This window comes from Opisthorchis viverrini (genome assembly GCF_000715545.1).
Source record: "Opisthorchis viverrini unplaced genomic scaffold opera_v5_244, whole genome shotgun sequence".
Lineage (NCBI taxonomy): Eukaryota > Metazoa > Platyhelminthes > Trematoda > Opisthorchiida > Opisthorchiidae > Opisthorchis > Opisthorchis viverrini.
The window spans coordinates 498,238-511,101 of NW_008751900.1; the positions used below are offsets into that span (position 1 = coordinate 498,238).

At 41.0% G+C, this 12,864-nt stretch overlaps 1 protein-coding gene across 1 annotated transcript in view; it reads left to right on the plus strand.

Annotated features, from left to right (window-relative positions):
• T265_08900 (hypothetical protein) overlaps window positions 1-12,864 on the plus strand; it is a gene marked incomplete at both ends in the record, with an annotated part of 41,775 nt that overhangs the window by 9,190 nt on the left and 19,721 nt on the right. Inside the window, 3 exons of the mRNA XM_009174828.1 lie at window positions 2,688-2,853; window positions 7,012-7,102; window positions 12,150-12,225. Coding sequence (XP_009173092.1) covers window positions 2,688-2,853; window positions 7,012-7,102; window positions 12,150-12,225 — 333 coding nt within the window. The remainder of the gene's footprint in view (window positions 1-2,687; window positions 2,854-7,011; window positions 7,103-12,149; window positions 12,226-12,864) is intronic.

A 12,864-nucleotide genomic window follows, 5' to 3' on the forward strand; every position in this document is an offset into this window, starting at 1 on the left:
TCTGCTATAATTCGTTCCATTACTTTTGATATTACTGGGAGAAGAGTGACAGGTCTGTAGTTAGATGCACACGTTCTGATACCTCCTTTGAATATGGGGGCTATTATCCCGCATTTCCAATTCTCTGGTACCAACCCTTCTTCCAGAGAACTAGCGAACAGTTTAGCCAGAGGATAGCTAAGTGGTTCAGCGCAATGGCGCAGAAGCAGTGGTGTAACGCCATCCCACCAGGTGAAGTGTGTACCTGTAAGCCGCGAAGGTGTTTGACAATGTTAGCCCGATCAATATGCACGTCCGATGAAGTTTCGTCCGTTAGTACCTCCACAGTTTGTATAGGAGCATGCACACTTTAAGATACCTGTATGACTGGTTCTCACAGGAAATATACCCAGTGGACTAAAAATATCACAAACATTCCCAATTTATTAACGGGCATCTCAAAAATGGTTAGAAATATTTTCTGTATCCGTTAATGCCTCTCATACTTTGCCCCCTATCTTGAACGCTGTGGAGAATTATCCGAACACTATTCACGTGGATGCAGGTGAATGACATACATCAAGAGGAGTTATTCTGGCTGTTGCATGTGCTAGCTATTAGGATGATCCTTCTTGGAAAGTGTGAAGTTGCATCCAGGCTGCACTTTTCAGTTGCACACTGTCAACTTTACATACAATCATGAAAAGTGACGTGCAACCGAATTGATCCTCCACCTGTGGGATTTCCTCCGTAGAGATTTAGTTTAGGGTTGGAAGTGGGGAATCAGGGACAAGTGTTCAAAGAAAAAACTCTCCAATTACAGAGAGTTTGTCTAACTTTGCCTTTCAAATATCCTTGAATAATGTTCACTGACCTTAGCTAAAAGATGATTATATTGCTGATTATTTCTACATCCTTCCTAAAATACACCAGTCCGACGACAATATGCGGGGTTGCCCGTTTCAACAACTTGTCAGTATTTTGTTCTCATTCAAGTTTTAGACCTCGGCGCATCCACTAAATCTATAAAAGTGATTTCTATGTGCACCCAAAATATAAGCAAATATGTTATTATAGCTAGTACGAAGAAATTATTGCATAGAGATTTGCTCTTAGACTGGCTTTGCTTTGAATCAGACAAGGGCAGAGGCCAAATGACAATAAAGCCGAAAAGTAATGTGCTAGTGAGATAAAAGCTGGACATAACAAAGCATGGTTGCTTTTCGTTACAATGAGACGGACCACAAACCACCTTCACAAGTCATGCGAAGGAACAGGTGCCCGCGTTGCACTGGAGCTTAATGCACGGACAAGCTTCCAATACAATAAAATTCGAGATGGAGCATACCACCGATTAGATGAATAGTGTACACACCTGTCAACTAACCACATGGTTTTGCGAATTCCGAACAATTGTGCTGACCATTCCCGACCATCCCCGTTCAACTTGCAGTTGTCATCTGTGCCCACGAGTGCTCAACTTGGGCGAAAACGGTGGGAACATGGATAATACAGTCTGTGAAATGGTATCAAAGTAATGTACTCGATAACGCTTCCACCCTCAGGAATGTGACCAGTCAGTCATCGCTTTTCCAAAGATAATCCGCGATTGGCAAAACAAGTTAAAACACGGAATGGTTTTTAGTGGTGACAGCAACCGATTATTTTGGCAACTACGAGTCTTGTCCTTCTGAACCACTTCAGACGAGTCTTATATTTTAGTATATTAGCTTTGGGGAATGTACGTCCGGCAGTGTGATGCATATGATGCTCTCATTGCTTTTAAAGTAAAGACGAGGGGCAGTTACGATGTCTACCATCGAGTTTGTCCCAACCCAGAAGTGAACCAGAAGCAGGTTAAAATGTTTATGACCTCGGTTTTGCTAGTAATACTCATTTCAAATCCAGCATGATTAGCGGGGCATTTCAACCTTGAAACACACATTTCTGGTGCCGGTTACTGAGGCACGAACTCGTAGGTGTTGCAAGAGAAAAATAAACTCATAGTGATAAAATCCAACAGGAATCAGAATACTCTGAGGCTGCTTTGAAGATAGTCGTGAGCTGTTCTTTGAGTAGTCATAATTTTGGTAGCCTATTCATGTGGTTTCTTTTTAACGATTGATTACGCATATTGCCGCACTTTTGTAGCTTATGAACTGGAGGTTAGTATTATGGGAAGGATCTTGCAGCAGAGCGCATTTCTCCAGTGAAACTCTACTATTCGTTTCTGACCGAAACACCAGATATTTATGGATTTATGAGGTCGGTATACAATACGGTACTTCGTATAACCAGTTTCGCCAAGTTTGTGGCTCACTGAATTGCTTACCTTCTCGAATTTCAATCAATCTTGTTTCTTACTGAACATTTTACGAGATGTAGATTCAGATGAACGCTGACTTTCAAATTGAGATGGTGCTAGCGGGCGATTCAACGGAATTTCTCAACAGACTCGGCTAAACTTAAGTGGATTCCCATGTTAACTCCTTCCCTGAACACAATTTTTTATCGGCTGTATCAGTGTTTCGCTCGTTATGAACTTTGAAACCTTTTAGTTTAGTAGCGTCTTCGACACTTTCGCTTCCCAGAAAAGCAATGTACATGATGTTTACCAGTTCTACTTTTAGCTTTAGTAAAATTGATTATGATAATACTATGCATATGATGTCTATACAACATTTTTGTGCCTTTTTACCCTTTCAAAGATTTACTTGCATTTGAGGCACTATACCTGTCCGAACGAGCAACGTTGGGTTGTGCGTATCCTGTTCTATGTTCCTATTTATGCGTTCGAGTCGTGGATTAGTTTACTGTTCCTAAAGCACGAAGACTACTATGTATACTTTGATTCTGTCCGGGACTGCTACGAAGGTAGGTTCGTTGTTTTCTTTCTCTTTTGCAATAATTACTTCATCGAATCACCTAAGTCTGCTACAGAGGACTTCAACCATAGAAGTTTATCACAAAATATATGGTTAAGATGTTGCCATAGGTTGTTCAACTAGGGCCGTTTCCAGTATTCTGCATGTACATGATTGACATTTTGGGTGCCTGCCCTGTTTGCGTTGACTATAATGTTCCCTGGAAAATCTCTGATCTACACGAAGAGCTGAAGGATTAGCGTTTAAATGGCACTAAAGTACGTGATGATTTCAGTGTCGCCCACTTCACTAAATTGCTTCATTTTTCTGATACATTTCCCAATAGCTTTAGGTGTCGTGCACCTTAATTTTCTGACTAGATTTTATTTACCCCATAGAATATCATTATAGTCCCTCCCCGGTTTGAGTTCTTGGCCGTGGTAGACGGCAGCTTTTTCGGTTATGTGGCGTAACCTTGTCTCAATGGTTTGTATACATTCTGGATCAACACGAAATCGCGGTGACAATTTGTAAACGAGGTGGTTCTTGCACGAGTCGCATAACATGCGTGAAACAACTATATGCGCACTGTAGACGGTTGTAGGTGCAAATGGATGCCGATTTGTCATCAGCTCTCAAAACTTCTACAGTGCTAGGTCATCTGTGGTTATTGTTGAGGGATACTGCCGCTGGTAAGACGAACAAGCTTAGTTTCGTCGATAGAGGCCAGGTGCGATGCAATCATTTCATATAGCAATTGAAAGTGGAATAAAAGAGCGAAACGAAATGAAGTACTGACGCGGACTTTAGGTTCTTTGTTAAGGCGTGATGGTCAGTAAGAAAAACAGTTCAAGAACGGCGAACAAAATCTACTCCGCCATGCTGAATATGCTGCAACTATATATTGCTGGAACAGGGGTTGGGGGTCAGGTTTATGGTGGGCATCGGACTACTCAAATGACATGCTTGGAAGTGGTGGTCATGAGCACTGATTGAACCCAGCTGTAGTCGATGCACTGGAGGGACAGATCAGAATATGACAACAGATGTGGCTGACTGGTGTGATTCAACTTACACTTTCCCGGTCAGTTACCGGGCTAATTTCGCCAAGCTCAGAAAACGAACAAATTGAGCTAGCAATATTCTCTTTATTCTCATATTCTTCTTTTTGATGACAGTTTCGTAAGCACAATAAATATGCATTATCACTAACTGGACTATTGTTCAAAGTTGCGTAAGATCTGTAATTGTTAGTGTAGAACCTTCTCAAAGGCTATTTAATTTGTTCCGAAACAGTGAATAACTCTTCTATTAAAGGTTATTTGTTCACTCAGCAGCTCTCGCTGTAACCACATGTTTTTGGAAAAAGCTAGTGTGTGATTACTTCATTCTGATTATTTTTGTCACAACTTTGGCTATCAGTTGCAAGGGTATTCTCGGAATAAGGTGTGTCCATTCATATGCGGTCGTATTGGATTTATTATCCGCATTCTGTCTCTCGTTCGATAGCAGCTTCGCCCAATAGAAAAGTCCCTCGTTCCACCCACTCTCTGCGTTTGAGCGGACGCGATCGATAGGAACAGAGGACAAGCTTTTCCTATCGCGTAAACACGTTACAGGACATCCTTCTACTTCCGACAAAACAGATGTGGGCAAAGCAACTTAAATTAGTATCCATAAAACAATTAAAAGAACATTTTCCTTCCAGTTAACGCTCTAACTTTATTTATTAAATACCTGTATTCGATTGGAAGGAAAATGTGAGGAAATAGCTGTGGGTTAGGTATGGATTCTGGGTGGACAGTATTGACTATGCTCATCACCCGTAATAGGTCTACTAAATAGTCGGAAAGGATAACTATGAAGGCTAAAACAATAACTTATACCTGGGTGCACCTGGTAGAGGTGGTCACTCTCCTGAATCGGATTTTCCTGGCAAATGAGAGCCTGGTAGATCTCTGGGTTACAGAGCATGAACCCAATGCATGTACACATCTACGAATGAGACAAAGTGAGAAACTCAGACCTTGATAACCACCGACCGTGACGCATCAGCTTTGTAAGTAATTTGACCAACAGCCAAGAGTTTTCTGTGTCGTTCTCTGTATAACTCATTTGCGCTTGTTACAACTGGGTGACAACACATCGTGTGCAACAAATGATGGTTCCTCCTTGATGTTGTTTGTAAGCAAAAACATAGAGGTCGCCGTGTTGGACAAATCCAAATCTTATAGAATTGGGGACCGCGTGATCCTCACTGTGCCTGGTTGGAGACACTACAAGATATGGCTGCCAACCGATGTCAGTGGCGTTCCTGTTGTCACTTTCTATCCAGATTGCCTGAGTGAATGTCTGGAGGAGTAGCCACCTCGGAATGATTGTGGTAAGCTAGCACTAAGTCCCTCCCCCGTCCACCTCTACTCTTTTCTTTACAATAAGGCTTTCAAATAAATCATGGTTGTACGGCAGTGAAGCATTGGTGTTGAACACTGATGTCATGCTGTCGTTGGTGGTGGTGGTGGTGGTGAATCTTATAGAATAGACTCAGTTTCCAAGCCAGTCACTTGAAGCTCAAAGACCGAGCAGTATTAAGCATTCCAAATATCTCGACATCGTTTTCCTCAATTCGTTGTATCCCTGATATTAAGCATGTCACTTAGAGCAAATCTATACATATCAGGTGACGGAAAAGAAAACAGGGTTTTATCAAAAGGTAACCAATTTGATGGAAAGCTTTATGATGATTTGTCGATTCATTGTGTGCACTGAGTAGTCAATCGACATGCGGAGACAAACGAGGTGTATTGGAAATTTACAAAGCTTCTCTACAAATATAAAAATTGGCAGATACATAAAGCACACTGAACAAAGAACCCGTGAGTTCTTGTGAAATCGCCTTCCGACGAGTCTAATTTCTGGTGAGAAACACGAAATTTACAGGAACAAGTTTCTATGGATCAAAGTAATAATAAATGCAATAGGCTATTACATTGGTCACTTCATGATTTATGGGCGATTGACCCATTCGCCCAAATTACATGGTAGCCCTAATTTACTCTTCTTGTAGCCAGCGAGTGAACATTGAGCAGTGGATATTCCGTCCTGTGACTGTAGTTAATTTATGTTCAAGAATTGAGAAGCACTATACTACTATTTCGTCCTTATTAGGAATTCTTTGCGGTCCGTGTCTGAAGACTCTTCAGGGGGATTTAGATGGCTCTTATTCTGTTTGAGTACAACCTTGCTACAATACTTATCAGTAGCTCAGAGTTGGATCGCCTGTTTTCCAACCAGTAGCTCAGAGGTCGCGGGTTCGAATATCTTTGGGGATTTGTGAATGAAGGAGATGTACAGCACTGCTTTGATTTTCGGTATACCTTGGTTTTACTAACAAAAGGAAACCTTCTTCCAAAAATACACTCATTTGCAAATTTATTTGGTTTTCACGATAGACTCAACTGAATCTCTTGTTTACGATATTCTATAATTGTTTCAGTTGGCACGATATTCGAGATATCGCAGTATATTTTCATAAAGGAAACTACTCACAAGGTTACTGAAACATGAGGAGGCCAGTGTGCAGCACATTCAGTTGTAGAATATCATAAACGAGAGCTTCAATTGAGTCTCTCGTGAAAACTCAATTGACTTGCAAATGAGTGTATTTCTCTAAAACAGTCCAATTTGGGTTCAAGTAGAACATAAGGCTGACAGGAACTCGGGGACTGCACCTACCTGATGAGCCCCAAGAAGGGCAAAACCGGTCGTGGGCTTTCGAAGAGTTTTCAGCAACCTTGTGAGTAGTTTCCTTTATGAAAAGGAAACATTGCTTGGAATTACCAAATTTCTTTACACCGTTGAGGTGAATCAACACCCAGAGTTGTTTTACTCATGCCTGATTCACAGCTTACAAGCACAACCGTACCAACAAAAGAAACCATTTGTTGTTTTTAAAATTAAGAAAATTTACGCAAAACTAGTCAACTTGACTAATGTCAATGGAGAGGACTAATGAAATTGAAATCAAGGGAGGATTAGACAGAGATTATTTCATACGTGGGTGTGCTCACTTTTAAGGGGTTACACTGATTCTAAAGCTTATGCTTAAGTCGGATTTTTAGTGGGTGTCAACTTGCATAATTTGCCTCCTTACCCTTCATCTTTTCAGCGTTTGTCATCTACAGTTTCCTCAGTCTATGTTATGAATACTTGGGAGGTGAGAGTTGCATTATGGCGGAAATTCGTGGAAAGGAGCTACCGTAAGTTATAATGATGGGAGGTTTTCTCTTCTAATTTTTTAATGCGTCTTTTTTTATATAGCACACAGTGAAGTTATTAGAGACATACACGCGTAGCTGCCAGTCGTTTTCGTTGTTTTTAACTGCATCCAGAGGATCTTGTGCTTGATTAAATTTCTTTATACAGGTATTATTATGCACAGGCAGGGAGATCATGAATTAACAAATGTAACAGCGAGAAGAATACATTTGTGAATTATGTTGGATCAAAATGCCGTCAACCAGATCAGACTGGAACTTCTTGCCATAATTACTCAGGACAAGTCTGGCTCACAACGGCACCTAGATGTCAGCTTGGGAGCCCGGTTAAGTAGTGTAGCCCACTCACTGCTGAGGTCCGTTATATGCTATGTCCTGTAGAGACTCTAACCAAGTGGAAGATGATCATGCAAGACCCCAGCCAAGGAAGCGCAGAGACTGTATCTGCTTGCATCTGCTTTTATTTCACATCATCAAGTCGTGGCGTCTTTCGCGAACATTCGTCAACGATAGCTTATTTTGGTACGCATAAAACATGGCTCATCAGTTGTTTTGCTGCTTCACTGATCCTGATTCGTCATCAAGTCCTAACTTGTCAATTATGGACAAAAACAGTCAGCTGAGTTCTGCTGCGGTATGAGAGATGGAATACAATGTAACCTTTCGAAGTGAGATGGTTCCTCAAGTACGTCTTTTGCCATAGTGCGGCCATTTCTACAACCGTGTATCTTGAAAAGGCAGACACCATCTTGGTAGCGTACTGTTGACAACAGGGTTTGTGAAGTATTCCAAACTTAACCGGTAGCCGATTATTGAATAACAACTATTTCTAGGGCTACTTTCAACGGATGCTTCTGCACCGTATTGACTTTATATCTCGCAGTCAGACGTACCGCAGCTAACTTTGGGACTAATGGGAACCGTCTGAATTTACTGAAATAAACCAGATCATAACAATTAATCAACCGTAAATGGTGTTGCAAAATGCCATTCCAAGCAAACAGGAAATGTGACAGTCGACTCTGGAAGAACAACCTTAACCTATGTCAATGGACACGCTTCACTGACTTTATCAAGTCTCCGTTTGTCTATGGAAGGAATCGGACAAATTTGATACATCTGGTCTGAAGCTTAGTGGCAGGTGATCATTATTTAATTGAAGTATTCTTGAACCGAACTTAGGGAGAATCTGCCTACTCTGTGTTTTTGATGTCTCTTTACTAATTCACGGATGAATCAGATAAACGCAATATCTACTGAGACAAATAATTTTGCTACTTACTACAACTAATATACTGCCCCGAACACGCTTCTATAATAGCAAATGACAGAATATGCTTTGAGAGGAATCTTTTCGAGCGGAAAGTGCATCATCAAAATAGTGTTGTTTCGAACAAGCGGTTGTGGTTCTGTTAACTGGGATTACCGACAAGCGAAGATATTCTATTTCAAATTTTGACAGGAGTAGTTAGTCAACTCTGTGGAAACAGCGGATTCAGGCTGTTGACGCACGGTCATATTGATGAACTGTTCTGAGTCCACCTGAAACACAACTGACTAGTTTCAGTATTACTAAAAGAACGACCTCTTCAGCAATCATGTTATAAAGCTAATTCAGAATACCAGTTCTTTGGGTAATGTATCTTGATGTTTCTTCGTGTTGTCTTTAGCGTAGGACAAAAAGACCTAACTGTGCCTTCAATGCAATCGATTCAGAGGATACAACTGACCCTGTCAGTTTTGTTTCACCTTGACACTCTGAGGTACGCTGTTTGCACCACCGATCTTTGAATTTGCGGTTCTAGTTTAGGGCGAAGGCCTTTACTGTTCCTAGCTTGCACCAAACTTCACTTGACTATTGTTTGCTGTAATACCAGTGTTCATCCGTACTCCATAGCCCAGCATCATCAGTAGATCGCGATTTTTGTCCGAACTATCTGATTTGTCAACATTAAAACTTCAAATGAGTGCTCTTTTCTTGTGCACAACCGCGTTATCCGTGGTCAGAGCCGTCCACTTGAAATAGAGTCACTGTGCTATGGTGTTCATTATCGACCCAAGTTTTTTGTTCTTAAGCTCTCCTTAATTATACTGCGCTTGGCCAAGTCACAGTAGGTCATTCCCATACGCATGAATTTGTTAGCCTGTGCGTCGGAAGGTGTATCCTCAAGCTGGTTATATGGCACAAAGTCTTCGGCGCGTTTTTTTCTTGCACACCAGGGTCTATTTGCTCTACATACTGTTCATAGACCGTGATATATGTACTCGATAATTATACATGTGTTCTCATATGTAGAAAATAGAGGCAAAACATTCTGGCTTCAAGAAGGTTTCACGTTGGTGAAGGTTTAGTATCATTCTTCTGAGTCGTTCTGCGTTTTATACTATTGTTTTGAACTCACAGCGTGTTGCGTAGAAATGGGATCAACACCAGGCGAGTTCTCATATTAATGTTTTGAGTGACCGAGCAGTAACTTGCAACAGATTCTCTTTTCCCAAATGGTCTGGTATCTATTCCAGTCATTTTCAAAATCTAGATGAAAACTTTTAATGGGTTCTATGTTTGCGTTTTAATAAGACAGGACTTAGTAAGACATTAGGTATATCTGCTTACATACATGAACAAGGGACGTTTTTAACCTTGATATGTTAGTTTGAGTCAAGTCACCACTGAATTCACCGGACATTTATAGTGACTATATGCAAATATCAAGCTCAGGTTCGTACTCTTTCAAATACGATTATCCTTATTACCCTATCCTGTGTGACCCAAGGAACTTCGCTTAAAATTAAATACTTCTAGGGATGACCGACAATTCGCATTCAAAAAAGGCTAGCTCGTCTTACGCTGAGGACAATGAAAACATGCTTTGTTGATATCCTAGAAAACGCGTTGGCTTCTGTTGGAAACGATGTGTGGGAAAAAGTGTTCAGTGTGAGTTCCAATAGGTACACAATTAAGACAAAAATTGGAAGTTCTAGTTTCCAGAATGAAGACAGTTTACGAAACTCTGTCTTTTGAAAACGAATGACGACTTGACCTACTTAAATGCGGGTTGCATAGCACTGTGGGCGGAAAATTCCTCGCATCCACCTGTCCGCCTAATTCTCAAACAAACGCTTCATTAACCCGGTTATGAAAGTCAGCTTGCCAGTCTACACGCAACATACACCAGACTATTTTCGCCACTGCGTACGAATATGCGTATCCTTCAAAGATTCCGCGCGAAAACCAGAGACGTTATGGCCGTAGTGTAACACCTGGTTGACACCAGTCACTTATTTAGAATAATGCACGAAATGACGTTTAAGCTACTCTGAGTAGCGCGAAACGGGACGACTGCAGTGGTCGAGACTACTGCTATCAGGCTACATGCCTTTTCCTACGCCGGTTAATGATTATCTTAAGTGTGTTAGATTTACTCTGTTCGATATCTGTGATAGTTACATCTTTTATGCGACTGCAACGCTCTTTAGCATGTCTGAATTATCAGGCAGTGGACATCACATAAAAGTGTGGACCATCGTCACTGGATCCGTCAGTTGACCAACCACGGTCTCACCTAATCCACTTTCGACTCATGTTGTTTGTCTTAAAGAAACCAGAACAAGAAGCTGAAAACAAAACCTTCGTAGTGCCGAATCTCACTCATTTTCCGGTTTCAGCAAATGTCATCTTGGTGACAATTGTGTAATTGTGAGAGACTGAATTTACAATCTGCCAAACTTTAGCAAGCAACCCAGCGCATGGTTCCAAATGAAGTTACCAGGTATTCAACAGGTATTTGAAAAACAACAAACATTTAAGTATAAAAGGTTACGAAATGTTGTGGACCACATCTATAGAGGTTTTAAGATGTTTGAATTGAGTTGAGATCTGCGGTCTAAACTGACACTATAGTCTACCCGATCTTAACGCGTGTCCACGTACCAACATCTACAAACATGCAACTGGTACAAATATCCACGTATTATTGGTAACCTGAATCCAGCAACCGATTTACCATTTTGGTGATAAAACTGCATTATTTAAACCCTTTAGGGGTGACACATCCGTTGAACCTGGTCTCTCATTTTTTGTCTAATCCGGTAATGATCAAGAAAGGGCTGATAACTATTGGGTCATTGACTTAGGGTTTGGTAGAATGGTAAAGCTCAGTCACCGGAGGCCCTTTGCCACCCGGTGAAACCAACTTGGCTCATTGTCGTGACTGGCTGGTATTTCAGCATTGAACTTTTTGTGTTAACTTGGTCCCAATAATATAAGAAATGTGCTTCAATCAGCGTGTGATCAGTTGCTGATTAGCTGTTGTTTACGGTGTGTACCTTGGATGCCGGCGATTATTTTGGCGAAGCGCTCGCCTTAGACACGAACATGGGGATGAAAAGGTTGTATCGGCGCAACATATTAGACACCTGAATGCTATTCTTTAAGAAATAAGTTGGAAAGAGCTGCAAACGTGATCCTCAAAAATTCTTCAGGCTTTTTCAATAGGAGTCCCTTATGCGAAGGCTTATAGTTGTAAGACGTCGCTCCTCATGCTCAGGGAGCAATATTGTAATATCGCGAATTGCACTTTGGTCGCTACAGGTACTGGTTACTTTGATGAGTTTGAGCAGTAAACTTGTTGGTATTTGAACATTCCTAGAATGAGCTCAACACTTTAAACCCCTCTTTTTTTGTCGCACTTTCCTCTTTGGCTGCACCAATTAAATCCGCGCATCGAAGAAAAGAACGCCAGTGTTTACAAGGTCCCGTTCGCTGATCAGAAAACAACTTAGATTTATGATTTGACTGTTCAAATCTGGCCGTATATCTTCGTGTGTTTCAAGACGTTTGGTTGCAGAGTCTAAAATTGAGCTGTAAGAAATGCCCTTAGGCTCTAACACTTCTTCCAGAAGCAACCTGTTTCTATAATCGTTCATCTTGGTGTTGCTTACTAAACTTATTTGATCTGCCTACGTCATTATAATTTCATACTTACTGGGTCAGGTTACTTTGCTCAACCAACATTACATATGTTTTCAGGCGTTCATGGGCGTTCTGTACATGTTGCTTCTATGGCCGTACCTATACAATAGAGTTCCTCCGCTTCTGTAAACAGGTAAGTATATTACTAACCGCATTTGAGCTTCCTTAAGATATATTTTCAGCAAGATCTGGTGAAGTTTGGTAGCTTATTAGTTTATTCTTTGTGTGCTACATTTATGACAGCTACTCGGACTAATCATGGCCAAGCACATCCGTTTTTAAAACACGTCCGGATGGTAACCACATTTACCTTAATTCACCTCGGGCGAAAACTGCGATTGACAAAGCCGAATTTTTTTCGAGTGAGCTTCAGAGTCGCAGCGTTCTTTCCAAGTATTTTTCCAGTTTGGATTGTGTGCCATTTTTCAAACCTTAAATAAAGTCTTTTGCAACTGGTGTTTGGTTGGACTCAAAGAACTTGGAAGTCACATCTTTTTCCCAGGACTATGTATCAGTGGGTACACCCTATTAGTTAGAAGGTCGACAACCGTCCTCCGGATGACAGACATCTGCTTGTTAAGTTACTGTTTTTTACTTCCAGTTCACCGGTAACTTCTGTATGGTTCCAGAGGACATTATGACATTTACCAAATCATTAAAACACTTACTTCCTGATGCATGTTTTCATCAAGAAATGATGTTGAAGTAAAATGTGAACTGGCTGTATGTCGGAGGACCAGCGTTAACGACGGTACAGTTTATATATATATAT